The sequence below is a fragment of the Pinus tabuliformis genome, chromosome 6 (genome assembly GCF_031772625.1).
Source record: "Pinus tabuliformis cultivar Carrire ecotype Pingquan chromosome 6, CPIR1, whole genome shotgun sequence".
In the NCBI taxonomy this organism is placed as follows: domain Eukaryota; kingdom Viridiplantae; phylum Streptophyta; class Pinopsida; order Pinales; family Pinaceae; genus Pinus; species Pinus tabuliformis.
Window position 1 is genome coordinate 1,422,271,017 of NC_142292.1, and position 21,309 is coordinate 1,422,292,325.

The 21,309-nt window shown below is 39.4% G+C and overlaps 1 protein-coding gene across 1 annotated transcript in view; it reads right to left on the minus strand.

Annotated features, from left to right (window-relative positions):
- LOC149263979 (cyclin-C1-1-like) overlaps nucleotides 1–21,309 on the minus strand; it is a 241,976-nt gene that overhangs the window by 194,679 nt on the left and 25,988 nt on the right. Inside the window, exon 3 of the mRNA XM_089427184.1 lies at nucleotides 2,462–2,501. Coding sequence (XP_089283310.1) covers nucleotides 2,462–2,501 — 40 coding nt within the window. The remainder of the gene's footprint in view (nucleotides 1–2,461; nucleotides 2,502–21,309) is intronic.

A 21,309-nucleotide genomic window follows, 5' to 3' on the forward strand; every position in this document is an offset into this window, starting at 1 on the left:
AACTCGAGTTCTGATTGACGAGTTAATTGAGAGTTCTTCTCATCCTTTCTCCAATCAACACTGGAGACTACCTCGCTCTAACTGAACATGTAACTGCCACCTAGTTCTGTAGTCAAACTGATCAAGACTCCTCTTTAACTGAACCTCCAACTCTACGCGTGTTAACTTGATTATTCCAAAAAACAGGAAATAACTCATCCTAACTGAAGTCTAACTCATGAGGACAATTCGAGGTCTTCATTGGCTAAGGCACAAGCCAAAAGACCTTGCTCACTACAATTTCAACAGTTAGGTCTCTCTTCATTATAAGAGAACAAAAAGGAAACTCAAGGGAGGAAAAGGCACCATTTGCATTCATTCTTCATGAGCTTTGGAGAAGAGGAGAAGAGGGCTGAGAGAACAAGTACAGCATAAGAAGAGCAAGTACAACAGTAAGGACAGCAACTACAGCAGTAGAGGACACAAATTTCGTGGAGGATTCAGTGCATTAATTGCTGCAGTCTGAGCACAGAAATCAAGGGTCTGACAGGCATTAATTGCTGGCTGTCAGATCTGCTACAGCAGCATAATTTTTTAGGCAGTCTGGGCATGAAAATCAAGGAGGTGTTGTGTGTTTATTGTGCTGTCAGTACAGCAGCAGAACAATATGAATTTCAAGGAGCTGGGCACAAAATTCGAGGGGTTTCTGCTGCATTAATTGCTGTCAGAGAGCAGTGCGAAAATCGAGCTGGGCATGATTTTTGAAGAACAGCAGCACAAATTTCGAGGGGATGTCAGGGACGAAAATCAAGGAGCAGATACAACACAAATTTCTAGGAATTCTGGGCACGAATTCCAAGAGAGAAGTCTGCATTTAATGACTGTAATCATTGCTGTAAATTTCTCTGAAGAATAAGAAATTCCTCTCACACTGGTTTTCCCTTCAAGGTTTTTCCAGGATCTATTGACCAAAATTCCTTTTGTAAAAATTGTGGGTTGCTTGCATTTTCTCAGCAGAAGAAAAAAGGTAGATTAGATTCATGTGTTTCTATTTTTTGAAATATTCATGTTTATGACAGCAGCAAATAAGCATGTGGGTTGGGCATTAAACATTATGAGAATTCACTAAACTTGAAACCAGGTTGGGTCTAAGTCAAAATATCTACACTTGTGAGCATTTGCTACCAAAAAAGGAAACTTATTTTAGAAGTATGAGAATGGGTATTAGTTCATATTCAATAACATCAATTGAAAAAGATGGGCATGGCATGATTCAAACACTACTAGCAACGATATAACCATTTCTAGTAGTTGGGAGTAGACTTCAAAGAAGGATTCACAATAATTGTTGTATGATTGTATCTCCCATTTCATTTTTTAATAAGGATCTTGTCAAGCTTGTAAATGCTAAATAACTTCAATCAACAAAGCATACAATCAATCAGAAATATCACAAGTTACCAATATACAAGGAACTAAGAACATAGAAACACATGTGGTATGGCAAGAAAAGCATATCTACACTCTAGAACATATTTGTATCATCTTCATGTCTACCATAAGGTGATGCAAGCAAAGTCCCACATGATAATAATTGTCCAAAACCTAGAGTGTACAAGATGATTGATAGCAATTTCATCAAGACTATAAGTTAGACAATATGACTTTTTAGAACAGTTCGGCACCCAATAGAGAGAGATCTATGCACATGTTTTCTGATAATAGCAAATCTATTGCCTACAGTGTACACCCTAGTCACGTATATGTGGTAGGTAATGAGAATAGATTTACTGCTTCAATTCATGGTTTTTTTTAAATGTCTTGGAAAAAAACAAGGCTCAACCTTAGATTTACCAATCAGTTATCTGATGGGGTGCACTGTAAGGAGGCAATTATAGGTACCCAAGAGAAGCTAATGAGTACAGTAAGGATATTATGCTAGTATCATTGTTAATGCAATTTGTGAGGCTTATATTTTGTTCTAACCTTGGAAAAAATTTAATCTTAACTCAATGACCAAGGATCAAGTTATTGCTAATAGTAGTACCTATTAACTCGCAGGACTGCTCATGCAAAATCAAAAGGTTGAGAGCAACCCAAAATGTAACTTCAATATCAGAAGAAACCTTTTCATGAAGACAGTTACACATGTAACCTTGAAACCATGATTAAGCAACCAACATACCCTGGTCACTTGTGCAAAGAAATGTTAATGACTAGAGATATCTGAAAAACACTAAATAGCTCGATGACTTACAATGACCACTTAGCTACTTTTCCCAATCTAACTACCATCTTACTTTCTAACTAAAAGCATCCTAAAATCTCCTTGTACTTTAATCCTAAAGTACTAAACATGGACTACAAGCATTCCTATCTTGGGAATTTATAAAGTGTGAATAAATACAAGTTTTCAAAATACAGAAAATAGAACAACTTCATTGACTGAAATCATCTTGTGCAACAAGGAGGAAGTTACAACCTTTGTCGCAGCTTCACATATTGAGCCAATGATCGTATACCTGGTGGCAGTTTTAAAAGTTAGCACCCATTAATGCCAAATGACAATGAATCTCAAATGCATCCCAAAGACCAAAACAAGAATAAGCCCTCCAACACTGTCTCGTATTGCTAGATAGTAAATTGCTAAAGCACTGGTTGGCCTATATTATACTCATATATAACTATAGCCATATTTGGATTATGATGCATTCCTACATTACTATAGATACGAATGATAAGAATGAAATCTAGATATAGAACTAGCTATCCAAACAAGAATCAATAGAAAAGAAAAAAATATGTGACTATCAGAAGTTAAAAAATGTGTGCCTATCAAAATTGCAAGGATCCAGAACAAAATTTCACATACAGTTTTATGTTTAAACTGGACCATGTCTTCTCCCCCAGTTTAGGATCTTAAACCATGTATCCATTAGAAGTAGTTTGAAGGGCATGATGCAGGTACCAAAAAAATAATTTAAAATATAAAATAATGCTTCCAATTACTGTTAAGAATAATATCAACACTCATATGTATGTTATATGTTATAACTTAGTGTTAATGTTAAAGTAGTGTTAGTGTAGAAAATATGTGCTTGTTATAGCCCTTCCCAGTTTCAAGTTTTTGCATAGGTTTAATGCCCAAACCCCATCACAACATGTGAGCTGATACATATATATTAGCATGCATCTACCATAAAACAACAAGGACTGCTTTATTCTCTGATTCTACATAGCTGATACAAGATTTAAATGCAAGCACACACTCAGGAAATTTACACAGTGTTTTTGGTCTAAGACCCTGGAAAAACCCACAAGGGAAAAACCAGTCTTCAAGGAGTATTTAATTGCTCTTAAGGAAATCTATACAGCAGAGAAGAAGTGAAACTTATCTCCCTTTTTGTTAGAAGATATCACTGCCAAGCTACAAGGAAATTCGAGCTCCCACAGTCCTGAACTCAGACTGATAAATGCCTCGAATTTTTTCCACAAGAACTCTCTGACAATACCTCAATTTCTGAGCCAAACACAGAAGAAATTCTCCTGGAAGATGCCTCAACTTCTGCCTAGAATAACTCATTTTCTGCACTGACTGTCAGCTCTTTTCTCGGCCTATTCACCCAGAAATTTCAGCCTGGAAACAGTCCATAAACTCGGCCTGGTAACCACAAAAAATTTTGGCCTGAACTCAGCCTGCTAACCACCATAAATTTCGGCCTAAACTCGGCCTGAAAACCCCTGCAAAATCAGCCTAAACTCCTGAAGCAAAAAACTCAGGATTCGTGCCTGTGGTCTCAGCTGAAAATTCGTGCTGGTAGTCTCTCTAGGAGTTCGACCTCTTCTCCTTATTCACAGCAATCTCTGCCTCCCTTCAAGTTGTTGGCTCTCCTCTCCTCAATAGCACACATGAGAATGATGAAGAATAACTTTCCTTTTCCCTTTTGTCATCTCTAAATGAGGAGAAACCTAACCCTAGAGATCTAATGGTTGAGATTAAATCTCAGCTCATTAGATCAAGGGTAGAGATCATTTTCCTCTCTTGACACTTTTTCTCATGTGGTCCCCTCACTTAATAAACTCCTATACACTTTAATATGCTTTGTACCATATGTACTTTTTCTCTCATAAAGTCACATTTAAAACATAATGTGACTTAATTAAAAAGTACCTAGCACATGTACCACCTCATTAAGTGACTTTACTCCATGACATTAATATAACACATAATGTCACATGACCAAAAAGTTATTAAAGTGTTTTCCTAGGCAAAAAGGCCAATGCACTAAGAAACACTTCCTTGGTACCATTTTTCTCAACACTCCCTCTTACTGAGGAAGTTGTTTCCCACCACTCCATCTTTATCTCTAAAGTGGATATGCTCACCCCTTGGTACCATCCTGTCACCCACTACTCTCGCCACATCACCACCCAACCTCTCTAGTGGTCTGCTCTCCTTCACTGACTCATGTGCTTCCTTCAAGGTACCATAAAGCCTTTCCAGCTTCCTCCTCCCTGAAGAAGTCTCCTGCACAAGTGTGGGAGCCTCATCTCCATCCCCTGACACCGCCTTGATGAAGATGTCCCTGTGGCCTATAGTGATCTTGTACTCAGAGTTCTTGCACTCAAAGATCCTGATACCTGTGTACATGTCATCCCAAAAGCCAGTAATCCTCCTAACCTTTGTAAACCTGTACCAGTGGACCCTAAAACCTGTAGTGTGCTCCCCCGCCCAAGAGCCTGCTACTCTACACGATCACCCTCTTGTGACCTCCTCACGGTCCTGGCAAGCTGAAACATGAACCTATAAAGTCCCCTCACAGACACCAATCACTATAGTAGATGCCATGTTAGATCCCATGGGATACATCAAGACCTATCCATCCTAAAACAACATAACCTATCCCCTGTCCTCAATATAAGAAACCGATATCAGGTTCCCCCTCAGGCCCGGTACATAAAGGACCTCTATCACATTCAGAGGTGGCAATGACTCCCTCTAAAAGGATACAATCCCCACTCTTGCCACTCTTACCCCGATGTCCTCTCCAAGCACCACCTCCAAGTCTAAACTCTAGGTTAGACTCGTAGAGTGCTCCCTCACTCTAGTCATATGGCTATATACTCCATTGTCTATAAGTCAGACACTTGTGGATACAATACTAGTGGTTAAGCTCACCACCAGCGCAAACTCTGACTCAAATCTCGAGGTTAACTCCTCCACCTCAGTTGATGTTGCCACCATCCTTCTTCTTCCCCTCGTTCTCGAGACACTTAGAAGCATAGTGGCCCATCTCCCCACAAGCAAAGCATCTCACTTTGCTCATGCCCTTCTCGAACCTCTCTTCCTCCTTTTGTCGCTTGGCCCCACTAGTGGACCCCTTCTTCTTCTTGCCCTTAGTAGTAAGGGCAACATGCTCCTCCTCATCTCCCCCACTACACTGGATGCCTCTTGGCACTCCTCCTGGTCTCCTCCTAGATGAAGTCATCCCACAACCTCCTCTAGTCTAGAAAGTGCTCTCTGGCAACAATGCCATGTATGAATACATCCCATTGTTGGGTGAAACCATCTAGTGCGATCCTGACCAACTGGTCCTCGAGGATATCCTCCCCCACTGCAGCCAACTCATCCTTCACCTGTGGGATCTTGGAGAGATATGAGGTCACCATGTCGGTCTTGGTCATCTTGGTACTTCTTAGCTTCTGCCTCAAAACCATCTTCATGTTCTCATTGGAACTTTGGTGTAGTGTGACTAGAGACTCCCACATCTCAGAAGCAAACTTCTTCCCGATCACATGATGGAATAGGTGGTCTTTGATGGCATCGATAATGATTCTCTTTGCTTTTACATTCTTCTTGTTGAACTCACTCAACTGAGCAAGATCTATGGGAGTTTCTCCACAATGTTGCATACCTCCAACTCCTCAAACAAAAGCATCATCCTCTCCTTCCAAGGGCCAAAGTTTTTTGCCCCTGCCAATCTATCCTCCACCCTTATACCAGTCACCATGACCCTCCCAACCAACACCAAACAATCAGATCTACCATAGATCTGTCACAAGGAAACCTTCCTCCCTCTCAACCAACAGTCCTTTGGCTTTCTAAAGATGGTTTTAGGTTGGCCTTCTCACTGTTTTAGTAGAAGGTGCTTGCTGGTTTCTTCTATCAGCTGAAGAAAATCTCAAATATGAAGCTTCCATTCTCATATTTGGAGCTTCCCAAGCTCTAATAGCATGTAGAAAATATATGTTTGTTGTAGCCCTTCCCAGATTCAAGTTTTTGCATAGGTTTAATGCCCAAAACCCATCACAACATGTGAACCGATATATATATTAGCATGCATTTAACATAAAACAACACGGACTACTCTACTCTCTGATTTTACATAGCTGATACAAGATTTAAATGCAAGCACACACTCAAAAAATCAACACAGTGTTTTTGGTCTAAGACCCTAGAAAAACCCAGAAGGGGAAAACCAGTCTTCAATAAGTATTTTAATTGCTCCTAAGGAAATTTGTACAACTGAGAAGAAGTGAAACGTATCTCCCTTTTTGTTAGAACATATCACTACCAAGTTACAAGGAAATTCAAGCTCCCACAGTCCTGAAGTCAAACTGATAAATGCCTCGAATTTTGTGCACGGGAACCCTCAGACAATGCCTCGATTTCTGAGCCAAACATAGTAGAAATTCTCTTGGAAGATCGTGCCTCAACTTCTACCTAGAATGCCTCGATTTTTGTGTTGATTTTCAGCTCCTTTCTTGGAATGTTCACCCAGAAATTTCGGCCTAGAAACAGTGCATAAACTCAGCCTGGTTCCTTCCTTATGTTTTGCCTTGAACTCAGCCTGGTAACCACCACAAATTTCGACCTGAACTCGGCTCGCTATCCACCATAAATTTCAGCCTAAACTCGGCCTGAAAACCCTTGCAACCTAGGCCTAAACTCATGGAGCGAAAAACTCAGGATTCATGCCTGTGGTCTCAACTGAAAATTCGTGTTTGTAGCCTTTCTAGGAGTTTGACCTCTTCTCCTTATGCACACATGAGGATGACGAGGAATAACTTGCATTTTCCCTTTTGTCATCTCTAAATGTGGAAAAACCTAACCTAGAGATCTAATGGCTGAGATTAAATCTCAGCTCATTAGATCAAGGGTAGAGATCATTTCCCTCTCTTGACCCCTTTTTCTCATGTGGTCACCCTCACTTAATAAATTCCTAGTCACTTTAAGATGTTTTGTACCATGTGCATTTTTTCTCTCATAAAGTCACTTTTAAATCATAAAAATCACTTTAATATTAAATGATACTTGGTACTTTTTCTCTCTAAACTCACATTTAAAACTTAAAGTGACTTAATTAAAAAGTACCGAGCACATGTACCACCACATTAAGCGACTTTACTCCATGACATTAATATAACACAATTTCATATCACAAAAAGGTTATTAAAGTGTTTTCCTAGGCAAAAAGGCCAATGCACTAGGAAACACTTCCTTGGTACCATTTTTCTCAACAGTTAGTAGCATGTGACCAATATGTAATAGCTATTGTTAGGTGGTTAAACCCACCATAACCATATTGGGTATTGTTAATTGCGTAACAAGGCATGATATAGGTTAGAGAGTTGCACATGTATGAGAACATGCATGTATGAGAACATGAGCAGTATACCTCAATCTACTCATGTGTGGTCCAAGCAATCAAGGAGAAGAAAAGGCACATTGGTCTCTGTATTTTAGAGATTAAATGTTAAAAAATACAAAAGCATTTATAAAGTATTAGTTCTGAGTTTTGAAGAGCGGCTTTGAAATGCTCCAGATGACAAACATAGAAAGAGGTCCCTTGACAATGAGCGAAACAATTTACGAACACAAGATGGAGGCAATTGCCCAAAACTATTTCAACACCCACCACAAATATTTTGATGACCTCTAAATATTTCAAAACCCACGGCAACCATTTCAAACCCTGCAAAGGATCAATTTTGAAGTCCATGAAAGGGAGACAGCACATCTTTGCAAACACTAAAGACACAATTGCAAGGAGATGTCCTTGCCAAGGCTGAAGCATATTAGTAGAGACCAAAAACACCGTTGCAAATACAGAAGACATCATATCAAAGAATGAAGGGCATAGAAGATATGATTTGTTACTGCCTGAAAATGCTAGTTCATTTGCATTTTCAGACACATTATTTTTTCTCAGCAGCACAGTGTCAGGGGATGCATACCCTTAGTGAATCAACATACAGGTTGCAATGGCTTGGTAGAGATCCATTGTTTTTTGGATGATTTTTACATATGCGGAGGCAATGGCTACGTATTTAGAGGAGCACTTCACATCAGAGGATGGTTATGAGGATCCTTATGCCATATTTTACAGAAAAGAAGGTTTAGGGAGACTTCTAGTATTCTAACGAGAACATATGAAGGAAAAGATGGAATGTGGAATTTCTAAACAGAATTTTACGAAAAGTTCTAGATACTTCTAAGGATATTTCAATTGAGGATTCTAGAAGGTTCTTTAAAATAAATGATTAGAAGAAAATATGGAGGAGTTTCTAGGGGTTTCTAAAAAATATTTTACTGGAAGTTTCTAGAGGAGCACTCTTCCCTAGAAGCTTATAGGGTTTGTTTTATACTATTTTGTTGAAGTTCCTAGTATTTTCTAAATATATTTTATTGGGAGGTCATTAGAAAAGAAAGCCTATAAAATAAGGCCTTCCGCCCATTCACAACTTGCAATTTCAGCTTTTGGAGAAGATCCTAAAACACTGGTGGTGACTGTTAAGGCACTGGTATTGACCAGATTTTGGATTGCTTCAATAATTATCATGGCTGGAGAATTCAAGTAAAGCTGATTCTCTTCTGTTTGCATTTGTTAAATATTGTACCTGGCTATTTCTGCTGATCTTAGCTAGTGAAGGAATGGCTGAATAGAGAGATACTTTGATCCTCTTCAGCTAAGATTGATAGCAAATCTGAGAACATAATTTTTTGAGGACTCTTATTTAATGGAAAATTGTCTTGCTGCTTCATCTTCATATCTGATGTCATCTATTTTTCTCAACAGTTAGTAGCATGTGACCAATATGTAATAGCTATTGTTAGGTGGTTAAACCCACCATAACCATATTGGGTATTGTTAATTGCGTAACAAGGCATGATATAGGTTAGAGAGTTGCACATGTATGAGAGCATGAGCAGTATACCTCAATCTACTCATGTGTGGTCCAAGCAATCAAGGAGAAGAAAAGGCACATTGGTCTCTATATTTTAGAGATTAAATGTTAAAAAATACAAAAGCATTTATAAAGTATTAGTTCTGAGTTTTGAAGAGGGGCTTTGAAATGCTCCAGATGACAAACATAGAAAGAGGTCCCTTGACAATGAGCGAAACAATTTACGAACACAAGATGGAGGCAATTGCCCAAAACTATTTCAACACCCACCACAAATATTTTGATGACCTCTAAATATTTCAAAACCCACGGCAACCATTTCAAACCCTGCAAAGGATCAATTTTGAAGTCCATGAAAGGGAGACAGCACATCTTTGCAAACACTAAAGACAATTTCAAGGAGATGTCCTTCCCAAGGCTGAAGCATATTAGTAGAGACCAAAAACACCGTTGCAAATACAGAAGACATCATATCAAAGAATGAAGGGCATAGAAGATATGATTTGTTACTGCCTGAAAACACTAGTTCATTTGCATTTTCGGACACATTATTTTTTCTCAGCAGCACAGTGTCAGGGGATGCATACCCTTAGTGAATCAACATACTTTACAGGTTGCAATGGCTTGGTAGAGATCCATTGTTTTTTGGATGATTTTGACATATGCGGAGGCAATGGCTACGTATTTAGAGGAGCACTCCACATCAGAGGATGGTTATGAGGATCCTTATGCCATATTTTACAGAAAAGAAGGTTTAGGGTGACTTCTAGTAGTTTCTAACGAGAATATATGAAGGAAAAGATGGAATGTGGAATTTCTAAACAGAATTTTACGAAAAGTTCTAGATACTTCTAAGGATATTTCAATTGAGGATTCTAGAAGGTTCTTTAAAATAAATGATTAGAAGAAAATATGGAGAAGGAGTTTCTAGGGGTTTCTAGATAATATTTTATTGGAAGTTTCTAAAGGAGCACTTTCCCCTAGAGGCTTCTAGAGTTTTCCTTATACTATTGAAGCTTTTAGTAATTTCTAAATATATTTTATTGGGAGGTCATTAGAAAAGAAAGCCTATAAAATAAGGCCTTCCGCCCATTCACAACTTGCAATTTCAGCTTTTGGAGAAGATCCTAAAACACTGGTGGTGACTGTTAAGGCACTGGTATTGACCAGATTTTGGATTGCTTCAATAATTATCATGGCTGGAGAATTCAAGTAAAGCTGATTCTCTTCTGTTTGCATTTGTTAAATATTGTACCTGGCTATTTCTGCTGATCTTAGCTAGTGAAGGAATGGCTGAATAGAGAGATACTTTGATCCTCTTCAGCTAAAATTGATAGCAAATCTGAGAACATAATTTTTTGAGGACTCTTATTTAATGGAAAATTGTCTTGCTGTTTCATCTTCATATCTGATGTCATCTATTTAATGCAAGCAAGTTAGATCCATGTTGGTGTATCTATTTGATCATTAATACTTCGCTATAAGTGAATAAGTGAATATTCAGAGCTGTTATAACCTGTAAAATATTGCAGACTTGTGGATTTTGCTGGGTTATTTGCAGTTGAAGTTAATTCCAATCCAATTCATACATCTCCTGACCGCATGCCCTTTGGTTAAGCCACTTGTCTATTTGAAATCACCACTGATACTTATTGAAAACCATAAAATTATAATTTGTCAAATATCGGGGAAATTATCAGAAATTATAGGGAAACTTGAAAACTAAAAATAATCATTTTTTCATTTTTTTTTTAACTTCTAAAGCAACATCAAACAAACACACTGTCAGATAAATATGAAGATAAAACTACTATATAAAATGTATAAGATGTCAAGCAGTACATCAAACATCAATACTGGAATATGATATCTGTCCTAACTCTCCTAAGTCACAAGTCTTAATAAGATCAAAGAAAATCGCATCAAAACAAAAAGGTGTATCTCATGAGATGATCATCATGAGGCATCTAGATACTGCAAGCCTACAAGGCTAATCATGATGCACTAAAACCATGTTGCGGGGGAGCGCCCCCCCCCCCCCCTCGAACCCGCTCCCGAATCGCGCTCCGGGCGGGAGCGCGCTCCCTTAAAAAAATTTGCGCTCCCTGGTCTGTTAGGGAGCGACATAGGGAGCGATCGCTCCGGCGCTCCCGGAGCGATTTTTAATGCCCGGGAGCGATCGGGGAGCGATCGCTCCCGGACATTAAAAATCGCTCTGGGAGCGATTCGAGCCGGGCCGGGAGCGGTTCGGCGGAAAAAAAATCCGCCGGACCCGAAAATAAAAAAAAAAAAAAAATTAGAAAATTTTTTTGGTTTTATAAGCCCAATGGGCCAAAAAAAATTCATTCTAACTTCATTGAGCTTGAGTTTGGAGCTGGAGCAAGAGCAAAGGAGCGAGGAGCAAGTGCTGAGGAGCGAGGAGCAAGTGCCAAGGAGCGAGGAGCAAGCCTGCAGAGGTAAGTAACTTAGTAATTTAGTTAGTTTAGCTGGTTAGGTAGTTAATTTAGTTAATTTAATTTAGCTGTTTGAGTTTAAAGATCATGTATTTAAATTAAATTGATAAATTAAATTAATTAATCCCAATAAATTAAATTAATTTGCAGATTCAAGAATCAAAACCCTACAAACATCAAACACCATGGACCTGGCTATATTTATTGGCATTTTCCTCTTCCTGGTCCCTTTTATGGTTATTATGGTGCTGGAGAGTAGGAAACGGAGGGGGCCCCAAACTGAAGAGGGGGATGAAGAAGCCGGAGAAAGTCAAATGGGTGAAAACCCCAGTGAGGAGGAGCTGGAGGAGGGTGAACATGACCCTCAAAAAACTAAACAAGACCAAACTCCATTATGGAAATATGTTCACAGGGCTGAAACAGGGAGAGGGGGTGGAACCACTAAATTTCATTGCCCCCATTGCAACACTGATTACACAGGTTCATACACCCGTGCTAGAAGACACCTCTGCGGGAAAAGGCCATGGGATGGAGAGAAACAAATAGGAATCAAAACTTGTACAGCGGTGTCAACAGCAGATAGAGCCAAATACATAAGGGAAGAGGAGGAAGCCCAATACAGAACAAAAAAATCAAGGGGTTTCTTTAAACCAAGCTCACAATCACAAAGAACTCCTTCAGCATCCTCCCAAGGCAGTGGATATGGACATGGAGGCACAGGGTCATCATCTTTAAGGCGTAGAACCATATCAGATTTCCTTGATGAGGGGTGTAGGAATGATGTGGATTCAAAAGTTTACAGGTTTCTCTATGCATGTGGGATACCATTCAATGTTCTACGCTCACCTTATTGGCACGAAATGGTTTCTGCCATAAATGATGCCGCTAAAGGATACAAGAGCCCTGGGTATGACAAGGCAAGAACCGTTGGCCTTGATCATGAAAAAGCAAAAATATCACATTCTTTGAATAAAATGACAAGTTCTTGGACTGACCATGGGGTGTCCATTGTATCTGATGGATGGACAAATGTAAAAGGCAAGCCATTGATAAGTGTTCTTGCTGTGTCTGTTAGTGGTCCCATCTTTCTAGCTGCACATGATTACTCAGACAAGTTCAAGACCGCCATCAACATTGCAGAAGCATTACTTGAAACAATTAAGCGTATTGGCCCATACAATGTCATCCAAGTCATCACTGATAATGCTCCTAATTGTAAGGTAGCGGGAGCAATTATTGAGGATAAATACCCGAACATATTTTGGTCTGGATGTTTGGTTCACACATTGAACCTTCTGTTGCATGATATTGTCAAAAACAAAAATGAACAATACCAATGGATTGGTAATTTGTACAAGAAAGGCAAACAAATGATAAAATTTATTACAAATCATAGCAATACCCATGGCCTTTTCCGCAGTCACTCGAGATTGGAGTTGCTGAAGATTGGGAGGACTAGATTTGGTAGCTATTACCTCACCTTCAGGCGCCTTTTGAAGGTAAGAGAGGCATTAGCTAGCATGGTATCAAGTCCACATTGGCAGGTGTTAAAGGAAAGGGCTACAAATGTAGCTGACATGGCAGGTTTTGAAATGGTGGAGGAGGCCGCTCTTGATGGGCAGTTTTGGACAAGTGTGAGGCAGGTATTGGATTTCACCAAGCCAATTTATCACATGATTCGGTTTGCAGATACAGACAAACCAGTGATTGGCGAGGTGTATGAGCAAATGGATACCATGTTGGGGGAAATAAAAGACATTGTTCATAATAGAGATCCCAACTTGTACAAACTGATTCATGATTGTGTGTGTGAACGGTGGAATAGGCTTAACCTTCCACTACATTGCTTGGCGTATATCCTTACGCCAAAATACTACTCTACATCTTGGTTGGGCCAACCTGCAGCAGGGGGTGGGGTTAGGACAAAACCCCATTTAGATCAAGAGGTAACTAAAGGATATTTGGAAGCATTAGAAAAGTTGGTACCTGACAGGGAGGAATGTGCAGCTATGCGCCTTGAAATAGGCAGATACTTCAGTGGCACTGGTTTGTATGGTAACTTCCATGCAATGGACGACAAAGATAAATTTGAATCTCTCACATGGTGGGAAACATATGGCAGCCACGGACTTTTGCCAAAATTGGCAAAAAAAGTTCTTTCACAGGTTGTAAATTCTTCTTCTGCAGAGAGGTGTTGGAGCACCTACAGCTATATACATAATGTGAAAAGAAACAGACTCAATGAAAACCGAGCAGAAAGCTTGGTTTATGTGCACTACAACTTGAGGTTGTTGAGTCATTACTGTGATCGGACTAATGAGGATCCCACATATAAAATTTGGGACAATCACCCAGAGGATGACAATTTGGAGGATGGCATTATACATATTGAAGAACTAGAAGAGGAACTTGTAAGGGATGAAAATGAAGCAGCAGCCATGCCACCTCCACCTCCACCTCCACCATCCAGTAGCAGTGCTCGAGGTCCGAGTCTTGTTCCTTTGCTGTCGCCACCTCCATCTACACCCTCATGTGGAGGTTCTAGTTCTGGTCGTCGGTCTGTGCGGGAGACTCCTAGAAGACCACCACGACCTGCTTATACTCCTGGAGACTCTCGTGGCAAGGGCCACATGTAGATTTACAATTTACTTGTCTTTTTTAGTTTCTATTAGACTTTAGTTTTCATAACTGTTGAGTTTTGAGTCCTTGACTCTTGACTCTTGACTCTTTCATATCATAATGATATTTTTTGTAAACATTATATCACTGTGACAATGAAAATTTGAAGTTTGAAATTGGGCCTTGGCAATTATAACTCATTGGTAATGATTGTGAATTATGAATATGATGCTTTGTGAAAGACTAAAGTTGTTTCATTTCATCTCATTATTCATGTTTCATTTTATAAATTTTTAACATTTCATATCATGTTAACAGTTAGAAGTTAGGACTTAGAAATATCTTCGATATTACTTCTTGTAATGGTTAAACTTAGCTTACAAGTACAACTTTGGTGATCAATGATGATAAATGTTATTGAATTTTCAATTCTGAAAGCTTGAAGTTGAAACTTTAATATTGAATTTGATGAATCATGATTTATAAGACTCAATATGTTGCAGTTGTAATATGTATTTTACTAACTTGTGGACATGGTTGATGACGATTATAATTTCTAGATGATTGATGTGATATGGTTCAATGATCAATCTATGTTTTTTTATGTTTTTTATGTCTAATTCATCATTCTACATGTTTTTGTTGACATATATGTATCAAAAATAAAAAAATATAAAAAATATATATATATTTTTAAAAAATCGCTCCCGGATTCGCTCCCAAACCGGGAGCTTCTGAAAATGGTCGCTCCCGCTCCCGTTTTCGCTCCCGCTCCCGCTCCCAAGTAACATGGCACTAAAATATCAAGTTTCAAAGATTTCCTCTACCCCTTTTATGGGTAAAGGTCATCAGTGACATTCTTCGTCTAGAAGCAGTAGGTGGACGTGTTGAGCCTGAACCTGAAGTGGAAAGTGAAACTCTTTTGGAAAATGTGGAAGATGAAGTGGGATGTCTTCCATCTCTTCCCCTAGTTGGCAGTCTCTATGGAGGTGGTCGTAGTAGCATTTGGTATGGCACACTCTCAATAGCCCCCTGTTACTTGCCAAGTTCCACCTAGTAGGATGTGAAGACCCCATGGCCTAATGCACAAGGCACTTGACAAATTTTCAAATGATCAGATGTAATGTTCCTGAGAAATTAATTTCCTAAGAGACGAAGTAGCTTATCGATCCCCGTAGGCTATAGCCCTTGGTAAAGGGGAAAACCCAAAAATACCCAATGTTTGGGCAAGTTTTGGGGCAACTGGGCAAAGAAACCCAAAGTTGGGGATTTTGAATGAACCTCACTCAATCAATTAAGGAAGAAGAGCCCCTCAAAGAAATCTATCAATTCAAGAGGATTGGATTCATTTGGATCATAATTGGATTGGATCAATTATCTCTGTTTTCTTTGAGTCTAAGGCTCTGAGGGTTTTAAAACCCCTTTCCTCCTATCAATTTCAGTGGTGAAAGAATCCACACTAGTTGATAAATCTCTTTTCATCTATTTATCTTCGGTTTATTGTTTTGGCCACACGAAACTACATAAGATTGATCTAAACTTCTAAGGAAGGACGGATTACCTTTGTGGCTAAGTTTTGTCCAGATCAAAGTATCTATGGATAAATATTTTGTGACAAGGCATTAAGTCCAGCCAAGAGGAAAATCGAAGCTTACAGGGCATACTACGAATTTTTCTAGGGCAGTTAAGGTCCTTGGAGAATTGGAACCCGAAATTTGTAGCACACACTAGCAATTGTGACAAGAAGCCTGAATCCTCAGGCCCGGAGAGACCTCCCGAAAGTGGATTGTAGCATTCCGAGCAAGTTCGGTTACATCCACTATGGAGAGACGTCCTATTATACAGTTTTGTCAAGGTGCATGGGTCCCTTGTCTGAAACTAACCAAAAGCAATGTTCCACCAAGTCTCCGGGACGGGGAGACACACAAAGGGGACGTGTGGGAGTACCCTCAAATTTTAGGGAAATTTAGGGGGGACGGGGGGACGTCGGGGTATATATAATACAATTTTTAATTTTATATATATATATATATATATATATATATATATATATAATTTTGAAATTTTCATGTTCATATTCATTGTTCAATAATGAAAGCATATTAAATAGACTAATTAGTAATAGTAATACCAATACATTGAAATTTCAAATTTGATCCATACATAAAATTTAAATTCATAATTGAATCAAATAATGACATATTGTAATTGAATCTTGATCCGTCCTCATCATTCATTTTGATACATACATCATTCATATGACATACTCATTATAATGTTCTAAATTCTAATTCATCAATACCATAAGATTCAATAATGAAATATTCAAATACAATGTACATTGATCCATATCATTCATCATTCATCAATCATCATTCTATAATCTACATTGAATCATTGATTTAAAAATTAAATTGAAAATTGAAAATTCTGAATTCATCATTCATCATTCTAGAATCTAAATTGAAAGCAAAACATACTAGTATATTACTATATACTATATTAAATTTTAATATACTAGATACTGAAGTTTGAACACTAAATTAAAAATTTCAATTTATATAACTCAAAGTTTCAAACTCAAAAATAGTTAAGAGTGAAGAGTCGGTCATCAATATCTAGTGTCACAACTCAAATGTTAAAAGTAAAACTGAAAAGTAAAAATGGAAAATGAACACTGAAAATAAAATCAACTTCAAGGACTCAATCTCAATGATTGGTCCTCTACATCCATTTGCTGCATGAAGTCATCAAGACCATCAATGGGAATGTCATTATCTGAGTCAGAGTCACTCCCTTGAGTAACCAATGGAACTCCAACCAAACCATGCTGCAACTAATCTGATCCATCCTCATCATCTATCTGTGCACTATCCTCTGGATCCACATCCCATCATGTTGCTAGTCCCCTCCGATACTCTGGTGTCTTCCTATGTGCAAGACGTAGAGAACTGTGCACTGCAACTAGATTCTCTACTCTCCTAGAGGAAAGTCTATTCCTCTTGATAGAGTGGATGAAGCTATATGTGGACCAATTCCTCTCTGCTGCAGAGGAACTAGCAATCTGAGACAATAAGCGAATAGCAAGTTGTTGGATCTCTGGAGCCTCATCCCCATGCATGGTCCACCAACCAATGGGGTCAGTCTGGCCTAAATCATTGCGATCTTCCCTTGCATCAGGCTTGTTGAAGGGACCATTGAGACTTGCAAATTGCATCCACTGTCTCCTAATGGTTCTCCCTTCTTCTGAACTATACATCTTTGTAATGGCTGCTCGAAATCCCTTTTTGACCTCTGGATCTTCAATGGGAAGAATTCTACCAGTTCTTGCCACATACCATTTTGGGTTGAGTGCATATGCCGCCATGTGCAAAGGTGTATTCATTCAATCCCACCTACGCTGAATAATGGGTCGAATCTGAGTCGTATAGAACTCTAAGGAAGGATCTTTCTCACAAATGGCCACCCTTACTTGATCCAACATGCTATCAAAAGTCTCGTAAATTTCTCCAAGAGTAGGAGAATCTGTGTCAGTGTAGCGAATGACCTCAACTACAGGACGTAAGAGTGACACCAAATAATCACAATCTGTCCACCAATCATTATCCAATATCTGAATCCTGATTTTCTTCCCTTCCTCTGTCTTGGATTCTGCCCATCTGTTCCAATCTGGAGTCACAACCATGGCCTGCAATGCTGACTGCACCTCCAACATCCTCTCTAATAAAAGAAAATAACTAGCATATCTCATATCGGTAGGCTTGAGGAATTCCTTCCTCGCATGAGACCTGTACATGGCTAAGGAGGTGTGGTGATTGCAAATAAACATTTGCACATTTCTTGCAGCTGTCACCAAGTTAGATACCCACTCAATTTTGCCAATGTCTTTCAATGCATTATTGAGTGCATGCACACAACAAGGGGTCCAGAAAATATGTCTGTATTTACTTTGAATCATTAATCCTGCTGATCTACACACTGTTGATGCATCTGTCACAACATGTACAACATTTGTAGAGCCAACCTCCTCTATAGTATCCCGAAGAAGCTCAAATTGGAACGCTGCATCTTTGCGCTTTCCAGAACAATCAATAGCTCTAAGAAAGAAATGCCCCTCTCCGCAGGTAACTATGATGTTGATAAGGGGACGTTTGGCAATGTCTGTCCACCCATCCATAACAATAGAACAACCTTCCCTCACCCAGGTCTGCCTCAAAGTTTCCTTTTGCACATTAATATTGGCCACTTGCCTTTCTAATATCACTATCCTCAACTTATGTTCACCTGGGGGCACATATGAGGGTCCTGCTGCTGCAATTGCCTTGACCATCTCCTTGTAGTAAGGAGAACGACTAACATGGAAAGGAATTCCATTGGCAAAAAGAAATCTGCCAATGGCATCATCTGTATCATCACGGTTCAGCTTACTATACATCCCTGCAAGAGTTGGTCCCACTGCACAAGAGCGGGAACCCTTAGTCCCAATAGGAGATGGTGGAGGCATATCTTTCATCTCTTTTAGTTTTAATTTTCTTTTTGAGCTTGTGGCTTCATTAAAATTTTGTTGAGCTTGGGCCATGACATTTTTGCTTGAGAACATGCCCTTTGCATCTGCTGCCATTTGCATTCTCAAGAGCTCTGATTTTTGCAGCATGGTTAAATGTGAACATATACTAACCCCTTTGCCACCTACACCCAAAAGATGCATCCTGAGACGACTATAACTCCCAGCCCAAGAATGGCCACAAACGTTGCATTTCCAATGGCATGTCCCACCTCTTTTGCTTCCCGGTTTTGGTTGGGTTGAAGAGCCAGACATTTTGGTAGCATATAGCAAAAGAGGTTTGCTTGGATTAAATGTCCCCTTTGCATATTCTGCCAATGACTTTGATGGGGTTGGAGTCGTTGGAATGACATTAGCACTAGCTGCACTACTGCCATGGGTTTCATTCCTTGTTGATGGAGTTTCAGTTTGAAGAGGACTTGTTTCAGTTTGAGGATCATATTCACTTTTAGTTTCACTGTCACTGCCACTTTGGTTGTTGTCACTCATTTTGCAAATAATTTATTTTGCAGATTTTGTATTATTTAATGCCCTGCAAGAAGGGTTTCAAAATCTAAAATTTAAAACTACTGATAATTTATAAAAATTTAAATTTATAAAACAGAAACTATTTTAACTCTAAGTGATTATTGCCTAGTGCCAACTGGTTTCCAAATTGTATAGTTCTAACTTCTAAGTTCACAGAAATTAAAATTCTTAATTTTTATTTTTTATTACTACTGATATTGCTTCAAAAAAATTTAAACCATGAATTTGACAAACAATTTACAGTTCTGAGTTTTTTAATGCCACATAAATGATAAAACTTTAACACTGAAACATGAAAAAAAATTTAAAAAAAAAATTGCAGCGAAACTTACTGTACACTGTCTGGAGCAACTGCGTGGAGTCTAGAGACTGGAGCAGCAAAGATCGACGGCTCAGCGCTGCGTGGAGTCTGGAGCAACAGCGCTGCGTGGAGCAGCAACTGCCTGGAGTCTCGAGCAACAGCGCTGCGTGGACAGGTCTGACGGGTCGTGGAGCAGTTTGCTGCGTGGGCAGGTCTGACGGGTCGTGGAGCAGTCTGCTGCGTGGAGCTTCGTGGACGGGTAGTGGAGCTGCGAGCAGTCTGCAGATGCGTGGAGCAGCAATGCTGCATGGAGGGCTGGTGGAGCAGCAAGGTAACCGTGGACGGCTGGTGGAGCAGCAACCGCTGCGTGGACAGGTCGAGCAGCAGAAGGAGGATAAGGCGTGAGCTCTCGTGGGCGCAGTGGGAGTAGACTCAGAGTGAAATGGCAGAAGAAAAAATGCGCTCAGCTATGGCAACAAAGCTAGAAGTGGGAGCAGAATGAAATGGTGACAGAATGAAAAGTAGACCTAACTTTTCATGTTATTTTTTTTTATATAAAGGGTAATTAGACAAAAATGAAGGGGGGACGCCCAGAAATACCCCTTTCGGGGAGTCGAGTCTCCCAAACTGGGGAAACACACCCCCTTGCGTCTCCCCGAGTCTCCCCAAAAGGGGGACGTGGGGAAACGCACCCCCAAGAGACTCCCCGTCCCGGGTGCATGGGGTGCGAGGGGTGTGCACACCCGACCCTAGGGGACGTGTCCCCATGGAACACTGGTTCTAAGTTTCAGAATAGCGAGAATCCTAAGCAAACAAGTTTCCCGTGGATCAATCATATTACAGGGCAGTGACATTCTTTCGAGACCCTTGGCATTGATAGCTAATTGTGTATATAGAAGTATACAACTATTCACTACTCCTATGATCTAAAGTCTCTGTAATTCGGATCCTATAGCAAGAATAGAGTCGAAATCTCCAGCAGACCTGGTTAGTGCAGGGGTACGAACAAGTCAAGTGAGGGCAGTAATGAAGTGTGGAATACTGGAGGCGGGACTCTATACATGCAAGCTCATATAAGATCTCAGTCAGGAATTGGTCAATTATCTGGCTAGCATAGTTCTGTGATGATCAACTGAATTTTTTATTTTCTCGTTACTGTACGTAAACTATACCATACATGTATTTGTGGACAATCATAACAAAGGTTTGTTGAGCAGTTGTATTGCGTTATCGATCTACTGCTTGTTTGTTGAAGAATGAGAAGAATGAGTCTGCTATATACCAGAATAGCAGTTTTGTTGATCATTAATGTTACATTGTTTATTGTTTTGAACCTCATTGTTTAATTGCCTAATTAAGAAGTTACATTGTTTGATGAAGTGTACTTTAGTGGTATTGAATTAACTGAGGAAAAATATCTAAAGCCCCAATGCTCTAAGAAAATCCAGGGCAAAATTACCCTAGCTAATTTCAGTGGTACCAAAGCATAAATCCTACCAACCTAGATGATGTTTGAAGATGGAGTAGCTAGACAAAATTTTTGGCAAGGAGTATGCAAAGTCTCGGAGAAAGTTGGAAGAGCAGCACACGAAAGCTATAAAACAATTGCAATATTGGAACGGAGTGGCTCTTACAAAATTAGAAAAATTTAACAACAAGGTTGCAACATCCAAGCA